At 36.7% G+C, this 20,650-nt stretch overlaps 2 protein-coding genes across 8 annotated transcripts in view; one reads left to right on the top strand and one right to left on the bottom strand.

The window, feature by feature from the left end:
• Window positions 1–1,315: 1,315 nt before the first annotated feature.
• On the bottom strand, window positions 1,316–7,197 carry LOC110440446 (anaphase-promoting complex subunit 10-like). Its single transcript, XM_021483540.1, has 4 exons — window positions 7,111–7,197; window positions 4,302–4,436; window positions 2,704–2,866; window positions 1,316–1,612 (listed from the first exon to the last, which is right to left on the bottom strand). The coding sequence occupies exons 2-4, from the start codon at window positions 4,414–4,416 to the stop codon at window positions 1,333–1,335; spliced, it is 558 nt and encodes a 185-aa protein (XP_021339215.1). The 5' UTR covers window positions 4,417–4,436; window positions 7,111–7,197; the 3' UTR covers window positions 1,316–1,332.
• A 10-nt stretch (window positions 7,198–7,207) lies between these two features.
• LOC110440441 (acyl-CoA synthetase family member 4-like) overlaps window positions 7,208–20,650 on the top strand; it is a 20,407-nt gene continuing 6,964 nt past the window's right edge. The window contains exons 1-9 of one of the 7 annotated variants that reach the window (XM_021483521.1): window positions 7,208–7,265; window positions 10,936–11,008; window positions 11,126–11,302; window positions 11,680–11,771; window positions 12,207–12,324; window positions 15,637–15,851; window positions 16,891–17,083; window positions 17,465–17,694; window positions 20,162–20,274. In XM_021483521.1, the coding sequence (XP_021339196.1) occupies window positions 11,159–11,302; window positions 11,680–11,771; window positions 12,207–12,324; window positions 15,637–15,851; window positions 16,891–17,083; window positions 17,465–17,694; window positions 20,162–20,274 (1,105 nt within the window). In that variant the 5' untranslated portion in view covers window positions 7,208–7,265; window positions 10,936–11,008; window positions 11,126–11,158. The other 6 variants (XM_021483519.1, XM_021483522.1, XM_021483518.1 and 3 more) reach the window with 6 other exon arrangements.

The raw sequence follows: 20,650 nt of genomic DNA, 5'->3' as shown, positions 1-20,650 counted from the left end.
TTTTTTGTTTAACATTTCTGAATAAGAATTAAGAATTTTGAGATACTTTATAACATGAAGATAAAAAAAAAAGATAAAATCATACTATAGATATTATTAATATATGCAACATGACAACTTTTGCCTCTACACATTTACCATGAATTAATGTTAGTGTTAATTTTGTCCATTACAACTATTCTTCTCCAACATTGCTGTGGTCAGGGTAAAAGCAGTTGTTTCCCTTTGGCTTGAATAGTTTTTCTGGTTTATATTTACATGACAGGACTGCTCATCTTTTGAATCAAACATGCTCAGATGACAAGCTGTGTTACAGATAATGTACCGGGTATATTGGAAGTGAATTGGAGTCAATATAAACACATTTATATTGCTGTATTATATAGTTGCAATGGGATTAAGGAAGCTCTGTACAAGGCTAGTTCAAAAGGAATGTTGCTATTCATATAGGTAACTTAAAACTGGTGTTGGTACTATTACTACTATTTATTTAACCAAGGTGATTTTTGTCTATGTACCTGGGACGATTGATTATGTAATACATGTAGCTGGAAACATTGATTTTTATATGCTACTTAAAGCTTTAGCCTAAAAAGTACAAAAAATAATTTGTGCCATATTTAGCTATACATGTAGGTATGGACTCATTCCAGTAGATATAGTATATATAATAGTAACAATATATCTATATACAAAACATGAAATGTAACGCTCTAACTGAATAGATGTTATGAACACTAAAGATTAATATATGGAAGGTTTTATGGTTATATACAGATGTTGGTAAGTTTTACACTACATGTACTCTGTATGGAAAAGCATAATAAAGATTTTTATTTTTAAAGATTGGGCTTCAATTCATGTTTGACAAGCAACTCAGTGTGGGAGTTTTGGTTTGGTTTGTTTGTGTTTTACGTCCTATTAACAGCTATGGTCATTTGAGGACGTGCCAGGTTTTGTTGGTGGAGGAAAGCTGGAGTTCCCAAACAAAAACCACTGACCTATATATGCCAAGTACCTGACAACTGCCCAACGAAGGCCTCGAACTCGCGACCCAATGGTGGAGGGCTAGTGGTAGCAGAATGTTAGACGCCTTAACCACTTGGCCACCGCGGCCCCCTTCAGGATGGGAGACCAATTTGAATATGTAGAATCATTGAATTGATACAATTTAAAGGATAAAGATATCAAGGAATCCTTGGTATGAATTCAGTCTTTGTTCTTTAAAAGTGAAATGATATTGTTTTTTTCACTCGTACCATACTTATTTTTCGCTCTTGATTTCTACATGTGAATGAAACGCTTGACAACTCCATTTGGGATTAATTTAAACTATTTAATATAAGCATATTGTAACAGTTCTACACTGGTAAACTTAGGCATTTTAGCCATGGATAAGTCGTGGACAGGCGAGCGTATTTTGATCCTGCGTAGATGTGTGTCTCTGCCGTTTTGATGGTTGGATAACACAGCTATCTGTACCATAAACGTCCTTATTGGCTTATTGTTCACTTGTTTCATAGGGATGGACACCCAGCCCACCGGTTCACTTAGCTCAATTTGTTCAATTTCTAACAAGTCATTGAAATGGCTTCCAGCACGGATGGATATCCTGAAAATGACAGAAATTACAACAGTATTAATGTTATGGACAATAGTGATATTTATCTCATTCAAAATAATGGTATGAGCATTTCTATTCATATGTACTTATTAAAATTCAAATCACTAGGGAATCTGGAGGTCAACCGACTAAGGATAATAAACAGTCGCTGTAAGTTTGGTCTTGATTTCTTTGGGTTTTTTCCTGGACAAGAACATGTACTGGGGTACCAAGGAGAAAATGTAAATGAAGGTGTTTGACGGGCTTGATCTATACTAGATTATCTGGCCTTCTAAAATTGGAGCAATGGGTCATAAATACAAATTTCATCATTATCCATTTAGTACTTCCTGGGAAATTGTGGAAACAAACGTGGCTGTGTACAATACTGATACAAAATCAAAGAGGCCACAGAATATGATACTTTGGCAGCAGGAACAAACAATGACTGGGGATAATGTATACCATTTTTGGTCATGATCTCTTCAGTAGATCCCAAGAAATAGCAAACTTGACACAATGTATATACAAGTGGCCCAAAGGGCCTGTATCGCTCACCTAAATATGTTTAAAATAATTGGTATGAAGTAAAGATATAGCACTCCATGGTAGGTGCTGTAAGTACATATGAAATTTCAGAAAGATCCATCCAGTACTTGAGATATAGCAAGCAAACTTCAAACAAAGCCCCACCCCTATGCCCCTAGTTTTATCATGGTTTTTAAAAATACTTTTATGTAAATGCTGACAGTAATTATTTACAGAAAAACTGATGATGTGCCAGAGACGGCAAGCAATAGAAACAGCACTCCATCAGGTGATGGCTGGCTAAAAGGAAATGATGCAGCAGTGATCATGACAACATATTGTTCTTTATCCTCCAAACAAAACAGTAAATAAATGTAGCATTTTCATAAACCATTCTTTACATACCATCTTTTTGTTTTAAATGACATAAGGCAGCTTACAATGTAACCTCGATCTTGAAGCATCAACCTCCATCTACAGTCAACATATATAAAGGCTCAGTTTTAACCTGATTTTTATATATGTTTTTATAATATGTGATGTAAACTGATGTTATTGGTGACAAACCATACCTGTTGGGCGTGTAGCTCTCGTCTGCCTTGTAATCTGTGTAGATACAGATGTCGTGGATGGTGGTTTTGCGGCGGAACTGAATGTTGACGAGGTGTGGTTGAGGACCATCAGACTGCCAGTATGTGTCCGAGGAATCGTCTCTCAACTGGTCTACGCCAAAACCTGTAACAGGACATTGTAATATAGCGTATTGTTGTTTAACATTGTAATATAGGGTATTGTTGTATAACATTGTAATATAGCGTATTGTTGTATAACATTGTTATATAGCGAATTGTTGTATAACATTGTAATATATCGTATTGTTGTATAACATTGTAAAATAGCGTATTGTTGTATAACATTGTAATGTAGCGTATTGTTGTATAACATTGTTATACAGTGTATAGTTGTATAACATTGTAGTATAGCATATTGTTGTATAACATTGTAATAAAGCGTATTGTTGTATAACATTGTAATGTAGCGTATTGTTGTATAACATTGTAATAGTGTATAGTTGTATAACATTGTAGTATAGCATATTGTTGTATAACATTGTAATATGGCGTATTGTTGTATAACATTGTTATATAGCGAATTGTTGTATAACATTGTAATATGGCGTATTGTTGTATAACATTGTAAAATAGCGTATTGTTGTATAACATTGTAATGTAGCGTATTGTTGTATAACATTGTTATATAGCGTATTGGTGTATAACATTGTAATATAGCGTATTGGTGTAACATTGTAATATAGCGTATTGCTGTATAACATTGTAATAGTGTATAGTTGTATAACATTGTAATATATCGTATTGTTGTATAACATTGTAATATAGTGTATTGTTGTATAACATTGTTATATAGTGTATAGTTGTATAACATTGTAATATAGCATATTGTTGTATAACATTGTAATATAGCGTATTGTTGTATAACATTGTAATAGTGTATAGTTGTATAACATTGTAATATAGCGTATTGGTGTAACATTGTAATATAGCGTATTGTTGTATAACATTGTAATATAGTGTATTGTTGTATAACTGAGTATTTATAATCAACTCTTCTGAGTCACAAACTACTTCACACAATAACAAAGAGAAATATTTGGTGGTAAAACAAACTCAGTTTGAAGGTATTATTCCTAAACATTTCTATTTTGTAAATGTCTCCGAATGTGAACTTTAAGTTATTTACAAGGTAATTCCAACAAGTATACCAGTACCATACTGGCTTACTCTCCCTATGTTGAAGGGAGACTCCCAATATTGGACCCTTATATTGAACAATTTCAAAAAAACAAAAATTTGCTGAAGTATTTCTTCATTCAAGAATCTAATAGAACAACTTAAAAGAAGTCATTTTAAAGTGTCAACTTTCCCATTCACACATACAGTATTTTATTGATGTTTTAATTTTGAGTTCACAGAATATCTTGCATGGAAATTTTAATAGGTTGGCAAATATATCAACACAACACATGTTATGAGGATATACCAACACCAACAAATGTGTTTAATCAGGTTTGATTTAATACAAAATATTTAACATTAAATTTTAGTTTCTAGAAGTTGATACCCATTGATAGTGACTATCTTTAAGAGTATACCTGGTTTACATGAAGACAATGACCAGACTGCATGACCACCAACTTCTCGTAGCTTTCCTTCCCTCTCCTCTTTAAACACATCCAAATCAGGGTTTGCCGTTAACTTGGAACTCATTGCTTACACATGTTCTGGGACTGAAATAAAAGCAAGAAATCTGTCCATTTTTACATAGTACATAATTTAGGGAAGAACCTTGAGGAAAAGCATTACCAGGTACATGAGTTATTCCCCTTGAATTCGGGTTACCCATTACATGTAGCTACTTTCTGGATCCCATGCATTACATCAATCACAAAGACTTATTCTGAATGTTAACCATTTAGATATTGGAGTAAATTGTGGAAATAACTATTATATACACTATTTGTACTTCTTGATATCAGACTAATGATAATTTATAGTATTATTTTCAGACATATTTGTCAACATACATAATTGCTGGCAATATCTTTTTCACAAATTTTCCTTATTGTCTATACAGTAATGTTTTAATAGTAAGCTGTAGAAGTACAATCAGTCATGTGTATCAGGGTCTGGATCTTGGTTAACATTCAATACAGAAGATAATTGACCTGTTTTAGCTGACTTATTAGAGTAACTACGACCAGGTACAGAAGAGAAGTATTTTCCCGAGGATAAGATGGCCATGGGGGTGAGGGAATCTTGCTGCTATATAACTATACAAGATTTATTTAATTTTCAGAGCTACCAAGGGGAAGGTCAACTTCGCGAGCCAAGGGTGCTCAATACGATACTCTCCTAGCTATATAGGAGAGTATCGTATTGAACACCCTTGGCTCACGAAGCTGGGGGAAGGTATGGGCATTATTTGCTTTCCCCCTGAGTTTAACACTGCTACTCATTAGTTCTTGGACAACCAGATAAAACTGTGACTCAAAAATGAAACAATTAACTCACTAAGTATAATTAGATCAGTGTAATATATTTGTAAGCAATCAACAATCCACTATATAGGTGTACAATTGCAATCAGCATAGCCATGCAGATTTTTTAAACATCCACTGTATTGTCATTATAGTAATTATTACACTTTATTTATTCAGCAACAAGAGAGGAAAGTTTAAGGTGAGATTCAAATCCAGGACCTCCTAACTCTAGATGGATTATCTAACTATATATAGCTAATTGAGCTAACTGGTCACCTGTGAGTGACCCATGGCCAGTTCATTTCTGCAACATTCCTTCATCCTTTTTGTAAGACTTCACCCCAAAAAAACAATACTATTACCAACTCTGGTTCAGATATCTCCTTACCAAACCTACACCTACATATGAATGTACTTGATTGAAAGTACCCCAGTTCCTATCAACAGTATTTTCACCAGACCTTTTTGCCTCCATGACATTCCCCTCTGGGAGTTAAGTCATTTTGGTACTCATTACCGAGATATTTAAGACTTGTTCATGTCACAGATTTTTTTGTACCAATTTATTTTAGTAGCGCATCACGGCATGCAATTTGTACCAAGGAATACTTGCATACTCGTCTGGGTAGTTTGGATACTTGTCTGGGTAGTTTCGTACCAAAAATATATATAATACGTAATATGTATGGAACTCTGCACTGTATCAAATTTAAACTATTTCTGATCACTTGTTGCACATTAATAATCCATTGTGTTTTGTATAATTTTGGTCATTATATCCATGTCTGAAGCTCAACCTTATATTTGCCAGACTTTTTTGTACTAACAAGGTGGCTGCCTCGGTAGCCGTGATCGCTAACGCGCACAGTCATTGTACTACTGTGTGCTATCAAACGTGAGCTTCAGACCACTTGCTCTCCCAAGAATTTTGGTTCGATCCCCAGCGGTGGTGGAAATAAGAGTGATGTCTAATAGGGTTAGTTGTTATCCCTCCTATGGCACGGTGGTTTTCCCTCCGTGGGTTTTCCTCCACCACGAAAACACCATTTTAATTTGTTCCCTTAGCAGCGTCGTAATAAAAGTTCTACAGAGCTTATGTTTGTTGTTGACAATTGTACACGACGTTAAATAAAGATTATTATTATTATTAACATATTTGTATTGGAATTGCATTGTTCAGATTTCATGTTGATGTAAGAGATTGCAATTGTAGCACAAGAACATTTATAGTGTGGCAGATTTTAATTGTACATAGAATTATGGTCTCCTAGCTTCGAGCTAGAGGGATCCCGAATTTCTCTTTTAGCTCAGTGGTAGAGCGTCCGACTAGGAACCTAGGAATTGTGGGTTTGATTCCCCAACTTGGAAGCACACTATTCTCTTTCCTGTAACAATAGTATAGGTTGACGGGTAACATAATATTTCTGCATATTTACTCAAGCTGAGATGAGAAATAAATTATCATAATTGTGAGTGACAATGTTAATAAATAACCTTTAAAATATGATGACAATAGTAAAGGGGTTATGTTGATAGAATTATAAACGGATTAATATTACTTATTGACAGAATTCCTTGACCTGAAGACGTTTCGGTTCTTCAAATTATTTCATATTATTTTCGGGCACTTTGACGAAATTCGCAACTTTCTGCTTTGTTTACAATATTTGTTCTAGGCATTGTTGATATCATATTTTCAAATTCTTCATCATTTTTCATACCGAAACAACGGATTCAAAACGACCGAGTACTCAAACCGCTCAAATGTGCCCCATCCCATAACACTGACTGTTTTAACACAAACCTTCTTTTTATTATTTCAGTAACAGACGTATCTCTAAGGATTATGCGATTACTGTCTCCTAAGTTACTTATGTATCGAAATGCCGATGGAAAATATTAAAAGTAATTCATTCATCACCTGTTTAGGTATACTCTGTCGTCGTGATTAGTGCGACGAGCCGCATTCAGCTTGGCGGTTTTTGTTTTGGAACTCTTTTATTTGAAGAACAAGCAAAGTGAGAGAGCCGGCGAGAGCGCTACCTATCGGAGATAAATGATTATGTAAAACTTAAAGTGAGACTAAAATACACTCATATATGAGTCAGTTAATATTTTTTATTTTGCGATACATAAATGGGCATTCTGGATAACTCCAGGAGTGAGGGATAAACAAACCAATTAAAATAATTTCCGGAACATAGTGGTCCTCGATGCGATCCGTGTATTATATTAGTTTCCAAATTTTACTTCCTGTCTAAACAGAAAATGTTGAACGTCGGAACAAGGTTCATTTCAGTTTTCATACTAAGTCTGGCTAGTTTTGAATGGAAATAGGAATTTTATTGGGTTGGATGCAAAAGGTTTAATATGAAAAACATCTATATTCGCAATTGACAATAACAGGAAAGGGACATTTTTTACTGAGATTCGGACCCGAAACCTCCAAACTTTTAGCCGAACGCTCTAGTCAAAATGGTCTACTGCACTCATTCTTCCCTTTTCCTAGCCTTTGCCCACTAAGAATAAACATGTGTGAGGCCATGAAAAGATGGAACATACAAAAATATCTTCCTTGCCCACTGTATACAGTTTTCCATTTGTCCTAATCAAGGGTGACTGTTGGTGTAGCGGAGCTGGGCTGGGTTCTCATCCTTTGGTGACACGACAAGAATTATTTACCCAATTTGTTGTTAAAGCATTGACCAAATATCTTTGATATTTAGAGCTGAAGGAAATACACAAACACTACTATTTACACAATCCAAAGACTACCATTTATCCCAGCTTCATTAAGTTTAAAAGATTTATATTGTTGTAACCTTTGCAAAGGAACAGTAATTTGAATGATGGAACCTATTCAAACCTATATTTAGAATATGGAACTATCGAGCACTGATTTTAAGAACAATCACCATCATCGGAATATCACTCCAGAAATGGAAACATATAAACCTCCATTTAGAGATCATTTTCATATCAACAAAAGATATCACATCTGTTGTTGATAGATTACTGTACAGAGAACCAAGAGACAAGTTTACATTGATGATATAATATACTGAACAAAAAAAGAAACGCACAATTAAATTATGCAATCAATAGCCTATGATATTTTGGGAAAATTGTACAAAATTTTATATCAATATGAAGGGACAAGACTTCTCTTTACAATACTGTAGAAGAAAAGTCTGTGTGACGTCACTCGTGTCATCAGTAGTTATTCAAAGTGGGATACCCGCGAAAAAAAAAATGACACTTCAGTACCTGGTGTGGGCACCTTTTGCACGAATCCCTGCACGGATTCTCCTATGCATTGAATTCATGAGAACATTTATTCGCCTTAAGGGAATCATGTTCCATTCTTGTGTTAATGCTGCGATCAACTGGGCACGGTTAGTTGGGGGGTTTTGACGTTTCCTAATATGCCTGTCCAGCCCATCCCCCAGATGCTCAATGGGAGACATGTCGGGGCTATATGGGGGCCATGCCAGAGGCTGAACGTTGTTTGCCGTGAGAAAATCACGACAGACTCTGGCAACATGCGGTCAAGCATTGTCTTGCTGGAAAATTAGGTTATGATGTCTGAGAAGTGGAAGGACATGTGGTTGGAGGATCTGGTCTCTGTATCGAACGGCATTGAGGTTTTGATCCAGGACCACTAAGGGGGATTTTACTCCATGGGAGATGCCTCCCCAAACCATTTCAGAAGCCCCACCGAATCTATCACGTTCAACCACGCATGCGTCTGCGAAACGCTCACCGCGTCTGCGATATACCCTTTTTCTTCCGTCTGAGCTATACAGACAGAATCTAGACTCGTCGGTGAACATCGCACGCCTCCATCGACGCATCCCAAACCTATTTGGGCCATGTCTGCGCATCCAGTCAAGACGCACTTGACTTGGGGACTAATGGGTCTGCCATGAGTACCTAAGGTATGCGACAGTCTCTACAGCAGTCTTGAATCTGTTGCGCAAGTGTGACAATCAAATCGCCCTGTCTTGTCCTGGGTCGTTACACGCGGATGACCGCTCCTGGGACGATCGGAAACTAACCCAATAGCATGGAAACGTGTACAGAGACGGTTAATTGTACCCGGGCCAACACCAAATTGCCGTGCAACAGCAGTTTGGCTATGACCATCCATCAACATCGCAATTGCTCTACCCCTCTGAATTTGCGTTAAGCATGGCATCTCGGTCAATGGCGAAATCAAAATGCCAACGTGGAAAATTAATGTGGATGAGTATCCGTTGAGATTATTTGTTTGAAAAACTCCGGCTTGGCTTGATCACGCCGTGTGATTTGAACTAAAGAAGCTCACAAAGTCACACAATGACATCGTCACGCTTGGCTGATTTTAGGGTAGATTGTTGAGAAGGGAAATCGTTCTTGATGTAATACCTGACCAAATATTCCATTATTTCCTTACAGCTAAGGTGTACTGCAGGGGGGGAACTTTGTGCGTTTCTTTTTTTGTTCAGTATATATAGCCATATAGCCATACAAATGAGGGAAACACTCCCCACTTTTGGCCACAGTGCATATAACAGATTATCAGGAGTTAAAGAAACATTTAATTTGCCTCATTGGACCACCAATTCTATAACTTAATGCTACTAACCTATTTTAATTCTTATTATATGTATTCACTATGTTTTCTTTATTTACATCAATGTGAACAGTAATTTCCTTGTAACATAGAAATGCACCTTTCCTCCTATGTCCATAACAACACCACTAATCTTGATGATGTCATGATATCTGTGACGTCGTAATGTTCTATTGGTCACCATTGTTTATCTGCCCTTGACTTGAGCTCATTGTCCATTACATCACAATATAAATCTGAACCCCTAAAGAAGTACATTAGGTGTCTAAACCATTGTAAAATTATTGTCCTGATGAAGCCCCAACTTAAGAAGCGAAACTAGTTGGCCATATAAACTTAAATACCCACTTATTGGTGACGCTTGAGTATGTTGTGATGATGTCCATTTTCTTTATACACTGATGATACATTGTATCTGAAGAGAAACTTATAATAAGCATATGATCCATGCCTGTCTAACCTTATGTGTGGTGTTGGACTTTTACACATTTAAATTCAATTTCAGAAAGAATATAGTGGCTTCCTATCTCTCACCATTATATAGCTGTCAATAGAGGTTATTACATTTTATGGATTGATACACTTACCATCAAAACTAACGAAATGAACAGCAGTGATGTGCTATCTGCTATGTTTTAATAATGTCTTAGTATGTTTCAGTCTGTGAAATGTAATACCCGTAATTGAAAATAAATTATGATCAAGAAGGACATTTCAGGGTTAAGTTGAACCTATGCCACAAGCTTAAGGGGATGTGCAATTATTGGACATGTCTTCAAAATTCCAAATTGTGGAAAATATTCACTTTTTAGGGTATTTGGCCCTCATATTGGAGAGGTGGCAATTATATAGAGCATGGGCTATTATTAGAGCTAATGTGGTAATAGTGTCACCCGGAATCTCTATTTCTCCACAGATTGATCTAAAGGAGAATTCCCACAGTCTGAGTAACAACTGGCAACTTAAGGTATCCCTTGAATATATATCGATAATAATCTAGGGGAGAGAATATTGGTGTTCATTAATTAATCCTAGCTATTAATTACCTTGTTGATCAGGCTAAGTGATTGGGAAAGCTTTAAAGACTTCAGATGTGGGTCTTATTGATCGTTATATTTTGGGTTTTTTCAGATCCAGAGGATTGCAACATTCCTAAGGAAATTGAACATGTACTGAGCTTTGTGTGTGAGAACCAGCCATGCAGGACCAGGTAGCTGTGGCATTGTGAGAACCAGGCATGCAGGACCATGTAGCTGTGGCATTGGGAGAACCAGCCATGCAGGACCAGGTAGCTGTGGCATTGTGAGAACCAGGCATGCAGGACCAGGTAGCTGTGACATTGTGAGAACCAGCCATGCAGGACCAGGTAGCTGTGACATTACTTGATATTGTTACACCTCATTTTGCACGATGTAAGGATGCTCCCGCTGTTGAGTTTGATGATGGAGAGGCCATTAATGTTTCCACCTACTCACAGCTTCAGAAGTCAACTGAACAGGTATAGAAACAAGCTTGAAAACAATGTCTTTTGTCATCAATCTTACCAGAATGCTAAATGAGAAATATGTGGCTATGCAAATAGATTATTGTTTTCTGAATGTTATATTAATATAACATTTTCCTCATTCATTTCCTCATTCATATATTTTTTACCAGTCATACAAATTTCTTATTCAAATTTTCAGTTTATGCATCAAATTATAGAATAAGAACAATCATATTTGATTCGTATTGTATTAAAACTAAAAACAATGAGAAATATCATATTTGATGCTTATCGTATTAAAAGTAAAAACAAGCACTCATTATAAATTATACTTGACCTGTTTTACAGAGTTGAAATATCCCTATATATATTACTCTGTGTTATATTAGGTTACTGCTGTTCTGAAGAGGATGGAGGTGAAAGAGGAAATCGTTGGAATTTGTATCCCACCTTCCCACAACCTTCCTGCTGTTCTCCTAGGGTAAGTTTTTTAGATTTTGAATGTAGTCAATAGTAATTATAGAAGTTCTAGAATAAGCAGCATTGATTGCTTAATCATATGCAACAACAGTAAGTAAACTGTACTGTACACCCTTTATTGTAACCAACCCCCAGCACAACCAGAAATAAATACTCTTTAGAATTTCATTTGAATGGCAAATAGACACTTGTTTATGTTAAATTGATTATTACCTGTTTGTTTTTGACAAAAAATGGCAATAGTGTTCATATCAACATTCTTTGACAACTTTAAAAAATGCCCTAGTTCCGTTGTTTATTTTTAGACTTTCTCTCAATCCTTAAAAGTTACAATGCTTGTAATAAACAAAAGTAAGTTATTTGTATACATATTAGAATGGAAAATAAAAGCATACATAGGTTTGATTGATCTAATTTGTTGACATACAATTGACAGTGTAATTGGGAGTGGAGCAGCCTTTTACAACTTCGAGCCAAACTGTGTGAAGTTTGTCAGCCATGTTGTGAGGGAGATGGGCATCCGAGTAGTTTTGGTAGACTCAGAAAACTTACAGGTACAGAAACAGTAATTAACAGGAGTGTAAGGTTTACCTCATGGTACTTACATTTCTGTTATTTCAATTAGATTGCTAGTGTTACTGTCCTCTAGATATCATTTTTGCGTGGCTAAGAAAACATTAAAATGTGATTCTATATATTATACTAACCCAAGTATCATAAATTTGTTATGTACAATGTCATTTGAATAAAATATATCACTGAATGAGAACTTCTGAGAAATATGATTTGCTAGATTTAGGTGATTTTAACCAAATTAGTTCTATACTAATTGGACATTTTGATAATGATATACTTTGAATATAATTAAAAACTCTGCACGAATAGATGAAGATTAGAACTAGTTGACCTATTTACAATGATGTAGACAATATGTTGATTGGGTAACTTTGTGTCTGATGTACATGTACCAGGACATGGCTAATCAATACCTGTATATCGAATACTGAAACTATTTGAAGTGTTTTCAATGTCTTAAATTACTGAATTGACATAATTCCTTCTCTTTGAGTGGAGAATAGGGCCTTGAACAAGTCCTCTCCGTGTGTTTCCGTCTCTCCGGAGAATAGGGCCATGAACAAGTCCTCTCCAATTGTTTCTGTCTCTCCGAGGTGAGAACAGGGCCATGAACAAGTCCTCTCCAATTGTTTCTGTCTCTCCAAGTGGAGAACAGGGCCATGAACAAGTCTTCTCCATGTGTTTCTGTCTCTCCGAGGTGAGAATAGGGCCATGAACAAGTCCTCTCCATGTGTTTCTGTCTCTCTGAATGGACTGGAGAATAGGGCCTTGAACAAGTCCTCTCCATGTGTTTCTGTCTCTCCGAGGTAAGAATAGGGCCATGAACAAGTCCTCTCCTTGTGTTTCTGTCTCTCCGAGGTGAGAACAGGGCCATGAACAAGTCCTCTCCGTGTGTTTCTGTCTCTCCGAGGTGAGAATAGGGCCATGAACAAGTCCTCTCCGTGTGTTTCTGTCTCTCCAAGTGAAGAATAGGGCCTTGATTACTTGAACAAGTCCCCTCCATGTGTTTCTATCTCTCTGAATGGAGAATAGGGCCTTGAACAAGTCCCCTCCAATTGTTTCTGTCTCTCCAAGTGGAGAACAGGGCCATGGACAAGTCCTCTCCAATTGTTTCTGTCTCTCCAAGTGGAGAATAGGGCCATGAACAAGTCCTCTCCATGTGTTTCTGTCTCTCAAAGTGAAGAATAGGGCCTTGAACAAGTCCTCTCCATGTGTTTCTGTCTCTCCAAGTGGAGAACAGGGCCATGGACAAGTCCTCTCCAATTGTTTCTGTCTCTCCGAGGTGAGAATAGGGCCATGAACAAGTCCTCTCCGTGTGTTTCTGTCTCTCCGAGGTGAGAATAGGGCCATGAACAAGTCCTCTCCAATTGTTTCTGTCCCTCCAAGTAAAGAATAGGGCCTTGATTATTTGAACAAGGCCTCTCCGTGTGTTTCTGTCTCTCCAAGTGAAGAATAGGGCCTTGATTACTTGAACAAGTCCCCTCCATGTGTTTCTATCTCTCTCAATGGAGAATAGGGCCTTGAACAAGTCCCCGCCAATTGTTTCTGTCTCTCCAAGTGGAGAACAGGGCCATGGACAAGTCCTCTCCAATTGTTTCTGTCTCTCCGAGGTGAGAATAGGGCCATGAACAAGTCCTCTCCATGTGTTTCTGTCTCTCTGAGTGGACTGGAGAATAGGGCCTTGAACAAGTCCTCTCCAATTGTTTCTGTCCCTCCAAGTGAAGAATAGGGCCTTGATTATTTGAACAAGTCCTCTCCATGTGTTTCTGTCTCTCCAAGTGGAGAATATGGCCTTGAACAAGTCCTCTCCATGTGTTTCTGTCTCTCAAAGTGAAGAATAGGGCCTTGAACAAGTCCTCTCCATGTGTTTCTGTCCTGGGCTGTACTTGCTGCCTCTGTCCATGACCTGAAACCCAGGTTTTTGAATTCTCTTTCAATGCTTCTCCTCCATGTCTCTTTTGACCTTCCCCTCTTTCTTTCTTTCATCTGGTGCCAATCCCAGTGCGATGTGTGGGTGTGTGTTAGTTTCCATCCTTCTGGTGCCCCTCCCAGTGCGATGCGTGGGTGTGTGTTAGTTTCCACCCTTCTGGTGCCCATCCCAGTGCGATGCCTGGGTGTGCCTTAGTTTCCACCCTTCTGGTGCCCATCCCAGTGCAATGCGTGGGTGTGCGTTAGTTTCCACCCTTCTGGTGCCCATCCCAATGCGATGCGTAGGTGTGCGTTAGTTTCCAACCTTCTGGTGCGCCTCCCAGTGCGATGCGTAGGTGTGCATTAGTTTCCATCCTTAGAACATGTCGGTACCATTACCAACGGCGTTACTTTATTATCATTTAACTGAGTTTTGGACTTTTCATTCAAAATTATTGTTAAATAAATTCTAATTTCTCATTTCATCCCCAAAATTATTATATGTAGAGATCGATTGAATTCATCAGTATCCTAATTCTCATAGCTGGTGTATCCTTCTAGATACAGAAGCAGAGGATTAGGGATATTAACTGTAATTTGTCTCAAAAAAAATCTTTCATCTTAAACCTTATTCGGGATATTACATGTAGCTCATCAAGCTGCAACGAACGAGCTTTGGGTTATTTGTTTTGGAAATAGAAGTACTAGAAGTTTACAATCGTCACACTTCTATTCCTTATTCGGACCTGGTAGCTCATCAAGCTGCACCGAGATGAGGAATAGTGTAATACGGGATGATCATCTATCTATATATCTGTATAACCATACTGACACCTATTCCTCATCCGGACCTGGTAGCTCAGCAAGCTACACCGTGATGGGGTATAGTTCATTACAATATACATGATGTCCAGTTATTATCCTCTTCTGTCATACTCATCAGTAGCTCTAGCCAAGTACTGTTCCAACACTGCATTGTTGACGGTCCGCTAGATTTTTAAGATGAGGATATTTAACTGGACACTACATGCTAACCTTCTTCTGACGACAAATCCAGGAGAAGGATATTTAGTTTATTTTGTAGTAACTGAGTTGCCCCTTTCGCCAAACATAGTTATGTAGTGTTATATGAATGTATATGTTTTTAATTGTTTGTCATATAATCATGTTATGTCATGTGTTGTGTAATAAATGTATATATTGTAACTTTATATTCTTGTAATTTGTTCAGTTTAAATGTATATAGATGTACCAATGAAAAAGAGAACATGCTATACTTCCCTTAATTTTTTCAGATAGATCAGGAACTATTAAAATGACTTCATGATCTAGTTTTGAATAATTCAAAGTTAAAATATAGTTCTGTTTGTCTGCTGTTATAGAAGATTGAGTCAGTGTTGCTGGAGTACAGTGCTGTCAGTGTGAATAATACAGGGATACAGGGCATGGGTGTGATGCTGGTCTACCTGGAGGGACAGACACAACGTAAACACACAGGGGGTCTAGCCTACTGCATCACCACCTCCGGGACAACAGGCACGCCAAAGATTGTACGGGTACCACACCAGTGTATCCTACCAAATATCACACATCTAAGGTAAACTATGTATACAAACATCAGGGTATAAATTACAGGTATATCCTACCAAACATCACACATCTAAGGTAAACTATGTATACAAACATCAGGGTATAAATTACAGGTATATCCTACCAAACATCACACATCTAAGGTAAACTATGTATACAAACATCAGGGTATACATGACAGGTATATCCTTCCAAATATTATACATTTAAGGTACATTATGTATATATACATTATAGGTGTATCTTACGAAACATCACACATCTAAGGTAAACTATGTATACAAACATCAGGGTATACATGACAGGTATATCCTTCCAAATATTATACATTTAAGGTACATTATGTATATATACATTATAGGTGTATCTTACCAAACATCACACATCTAAGGTAAACTATGTATACAAACATCAGGGTATACATGACAGGTATATCCTTCCAAATATTATACATTTAAGGTACATTATGTATATATACATTATAGGTGTATCTTACCAAACATCACACATCTAAGGTAAACTATGTATACAAACATCAGGGTATACATGACAGGTATATCCTTCCAAATATTATACATTTAAGGTACATTATGTATATATACATTATAGGTGTATCTTACCAAACATCACACATCTAAGGTAAACTATGTATACAAACATCAGGGTATACATGACAGGTATATCCTTCCAAATATTATACATTTAAGGTACATTATGTATATATACATTATAGGTGTATCTTACCAAACATCACACATCTAAGGTACATTATGTATACAAACATCAGGGTATACATGACAGGTATATCCTACCAAATATCGTACATCTAAGGTAGATGTACTACCAAGCACCACACATCTTATGTACTTACAAGTATAAAATACAGGTGTACACTGCACAATATTTTGGACACATCAGGTACAAGTTACATGTATATCTCTGCTCAGTATCACACCTCTCTGAGTTTAATTACAGGTGTATCCAACATCACGTATCTCAGGTATATTCCATCATTTGAAAGACCTTATTTTGATCCTTTATTACAGAGAATTTTTCAACATTAAAGACAATGACCTCATATTCTTAAGCTCACCTTTAACCTTTGACCCCAGTATTGTTGACCTTTTCCTGGCCTTGGGTAGTGGAGCGTGTCTGTTGATTGTCCCACATGTGGTGAAGATGATGCCAAGGTCTTTACTGAGTATGCTGTATCATCGTCACAAGGTCACCTATCTACAGGTCAGTACCATCTTAGGGTTCACCTCATTATACCTCCTTATACATTTTACCTTAGGGCCCACCTACTTTCATACATTAAGATACAATAATACATCAGAAGGATTTTAAGTATGCCAGATTCAGTATCATATATTGTTCCACCCTGCAGTAGTCTTATTTACTGTGGTAATCACACAAGTATTGATATCATAAGGGTGATATATATAGATTATATATAATTTGTTCTTTATCTTTTCTCCACATAGAAAGTGTTGATTAAGTATTAAAAGGAAAAATCTTAACTTAAGTTATAAAGGAATGTTTGTGAAGTTAAAGCCAGGACATGAATTGTTATCTTACAAATAATGAGACCGATATACAGTATATCTGTTGTTGTTGTAGGCCACTCCCTCCCTAGTATCAAGAATAGGCTCAGAGGTTCTCAAAAACACTCTACTTGGAAGTATGTCTCAACTCAAAACTCTTGCTTTTGGAGGTGAGAAATTTCCTTCAATTTCCTTACTCCAAAAGTGGAGAGCTCCAGATAATTCTACAAAGTTCTACAACCTGTATGGTACCACAGAGGTGTCTTGCTGGTCAACATGCTATGAAGTGACCGACAAAGATTTCAGGTACAGTTATACTGATTATAACCTGTAGAGGTATCATCTAAATGTTTTAGAAACCACTTTTTTCAAACCCCCAAGCGGCGCAAAGCGCCGTCGGGGTTTGATCTGTAAACACTTTGTCCACTTCCGGTGCTTCCCCATGCGTGAAAGCCTTCTGGGAAATTGAGGCCGCATACGGTCTACAAAAATATGAAGGTAAACCTTACGGTATCGGTATTTAGTACAGTTTTCTAGTGAAATATCATGAATTCTCCATCTGATAAACACATATGTTTAATGCAGTGAAGATAAACGAAATATGATATATTCACAAATAAAAAAAGTCACTCTTAGTATTGTCCAATCTGAGCGGTACGTTATATTCTCTGCGTAGATTTTTCAGTTTCAAGTTTAGATGAAGTGACGGCAGACTAAGTGGTTGTGTTGTCAGCCTTTGCAGCATACATTATTGTTTTTACATATCAACACAATTAATATCATTTTTGTCTGGTAGTCTTACCAGATAATACTAGCAAACGGCAAAATTGCAATGAAAACCCATTCAAAATGGCACTCTGTATTGTTGTCAAGCGTGACGTCATTATAATTTGGCGTCAAAAACTACGTTACAAATTCCCGCGCTTTTCTGATGAAGCAATATTTTCGCCTCATGACGTGAAAAAATGTAAGAAATAGAAAATTTCATGGTTTTCCTGTTCAATACGATATATTAATTTCATTTGTGAAAACGAATGTGATAACAGCCAAAAAACCAACGTTGTGGCAAAATGTGTCTTCTCCTCGAGAAGTAACAACTATTATTCAAAGGGGCGGGGGCTACGATTGACGCTTTAACCTAGAGGACGCTGCCGTTTTACCCAAAATAGTCAAATAGGTACATTGTCAAAAGAAATATTTGCAAAAATCGCTGCAGTTTTGACCAAAAGTATAAAAGATATTTTTATGTAAATCATCTTCATGTCCCGGCTTCTCTCTCTCAGAAGTTGGCGTTATTAACACATAGTTGACATTTAACGTTAGGCCTAATCGTGCAGTTGAAACTGTACATTTGCGTTCTGTGGGACAATTATTAAGTGACAAAAGTGCAAAATGTAAGGATATTGAGCGTGAACTGAATATTCTGAACGACAAAATAATGCCATTAACAATATATATAATTATAAATAAATAGATTCAAGTATGCAGGATCTGTTCCCTCGCATTTGATGGACCGTCAGTAAGTCGTTTTCATAAAAAAAAGTTTGGTGTCCAGCAGCATTGCTGCATTTTCTTGTTTTTTTTATGTTTTGCAGCTCATTTAGTTTTCAAGTTTAAATGACTTTGGAAGTATGTGTTCATCAGGTACATGTATGTTTCAAATAACTTATTTTGAAATTTAAATTTAGGTTAGGGACTATTCAAATATCCCATTATATCACCTTTTTAAATATGCCTGATTTCAGTTTGTCAAGATATTTTTCAATTCACAAATGACTGTTTTATTAGAATTAAGTAAACATTTTCATCCTGCAGTGATGATATTAATGGAAAATGTTCAGTTAAATGGTGTTTTTTTAAAGAGAATATCAAATGCATGTAACCCTTTCCTATTTCATTGATTCAAAAAATCGTCCTTCCTCCAAAAATAAGAACAATTTCTATTGCAGTAATCAACATCCCAATCAGTGAAATGTTTCTACAAAGAACTGTACTGTAAAAGGGGAAATTTTCACCCAAGTTTTGTTTTCATCCTTTTGCCCTAGAATAATGCAACGGAGACTTCCGAATGCATGAAAGCAAAAATTATGAAGTGTATATATTGTAAAGTTATCACTAAATCAACACTTGGCTAATTTGTATTTAAATCCAAACAATGATTGGTGGGGTGAAAATTGTACAATTTAAAGTAAATGATCATGATTTGATAACAAATCAAACAAAGTTACCTCTTAGTAGAGTTTGTTAGGCTTGACAAATTTTGCTGATAATTTCAAGACTGACATGTAATACGCCTTGGTTATACTAGGGAATGGCAGGATTCTGTACTTTGATTTAACTTCACCAATTTCCAAGGCAATTATTTGAAGCCTCCAGAATATATCTGTCGTAGCAAATCCAGAGTCCTTGTTGAGAAAAGACCCTTTGACGTTGTATCTGACATCATTAACACTACTAGTTACTAGTCTGTAGTAATTCATGATCTAAATACAGACTACAGTTTCAACCTGTCAACCAAAAAACTAGTTGCCTATAACCAGTTGTATCTTTTTAAATTCCAGGATATTTTAAGATTTTGATGGTAAATCCTATCTTATTTGAAGGTCTATCAAAGTTTTGATGATATATAGTTCCCGTTTGATTTTGTGTCTCATTTGGTTGCCATGGTTTAATAGGGTTTTGATGATGGTACCCAGGATTTGTCTAGAGTTGATGTAGGTTGAGAGCATATCAGGGAGTTCAACTTCACATTCACCTAATGAACATTTTACAGAAACCTAACAGTTGATGTGCCTTTTGGTCAGCCACTGAAGGATACTAGAGTAACAGTTCTGGGCGACGATGGTCAGGAAGTGTGTGAAGGCAAGGGTCAGCTTTACCTAGGGGGTGAGTATAACATATTTTTGTGAACAATTTTAATAACTATATATTTTTAGGTCACCTGAGACAAAGTCTCAAGTGACCTATTGCGATCGCCTTTTGTCCGGCGGCGTCCGTCGTCCGGTGTGCGTCCGTAACCAATTTACATTTTCAACTTCTTCTCCAAAACCCCTGAACCAATTTCAATGAAATTTTGCACAAACCTTCCATGGCCAAAGATCAACAAAAAAAGTGGCCGGTTTGGTCCCCAGCCCCCAGGGGCCTGAGGGGTGGGGCCAAAAAGGGTTGAATTGACTAAAATTTCAAAAATCTTCTTCTCAAGACCCAGATATGGTAGAATCAAATACTCTTCATAGATGGAAGGGTCTTAAGGTGCTTTACC

The sequence above is a fragment of the Mizuhopecten yessoensis genome, unplaced genomic scaffold, assembly GCF_002113885.1.
Source record: "Mizuhopecten yessoensis strain PY_sf001 unplaced genomic scaffold, ASM211388v2 scaffold11181, whole genome shotgun sequence".
Lineage (NCBI taxonomy): Eukaryota > Metazoa > Mollusca > Bivalvia > Pectinida > Pectinidae > Mizuhopecten > Mizuhopecten yessoensis.
This window is presented reverse-complemented; position numbering and strand designations above follow the sequence as displayed.

Excerpts from the sequence above, each read along its gene's own strand:
- LOC110440446 (XM_021483540.1), bottom strand. The coding sequence starts at position 4,416 with ATGAGTTCCAAGTTAACGGCAAACCCTGATTTGGATGTGTTTAAAGAG. Across the intron at positions 2,867-4,301 it reads ATTGTCTTCATGTAAACCAG|GTTTTGGCGTAGACCAGTTG; the intron begins GTATACTCTTAA and ends GTCCTGTTACAG. Across the intron at positions 1,613-2,703 it reads GAGAGCTACACGCCCAACAG|GATATCCATCCGTGCTGGAA; the intron begins GTATGGTTTGTC and ends TGTCATTTTCAG.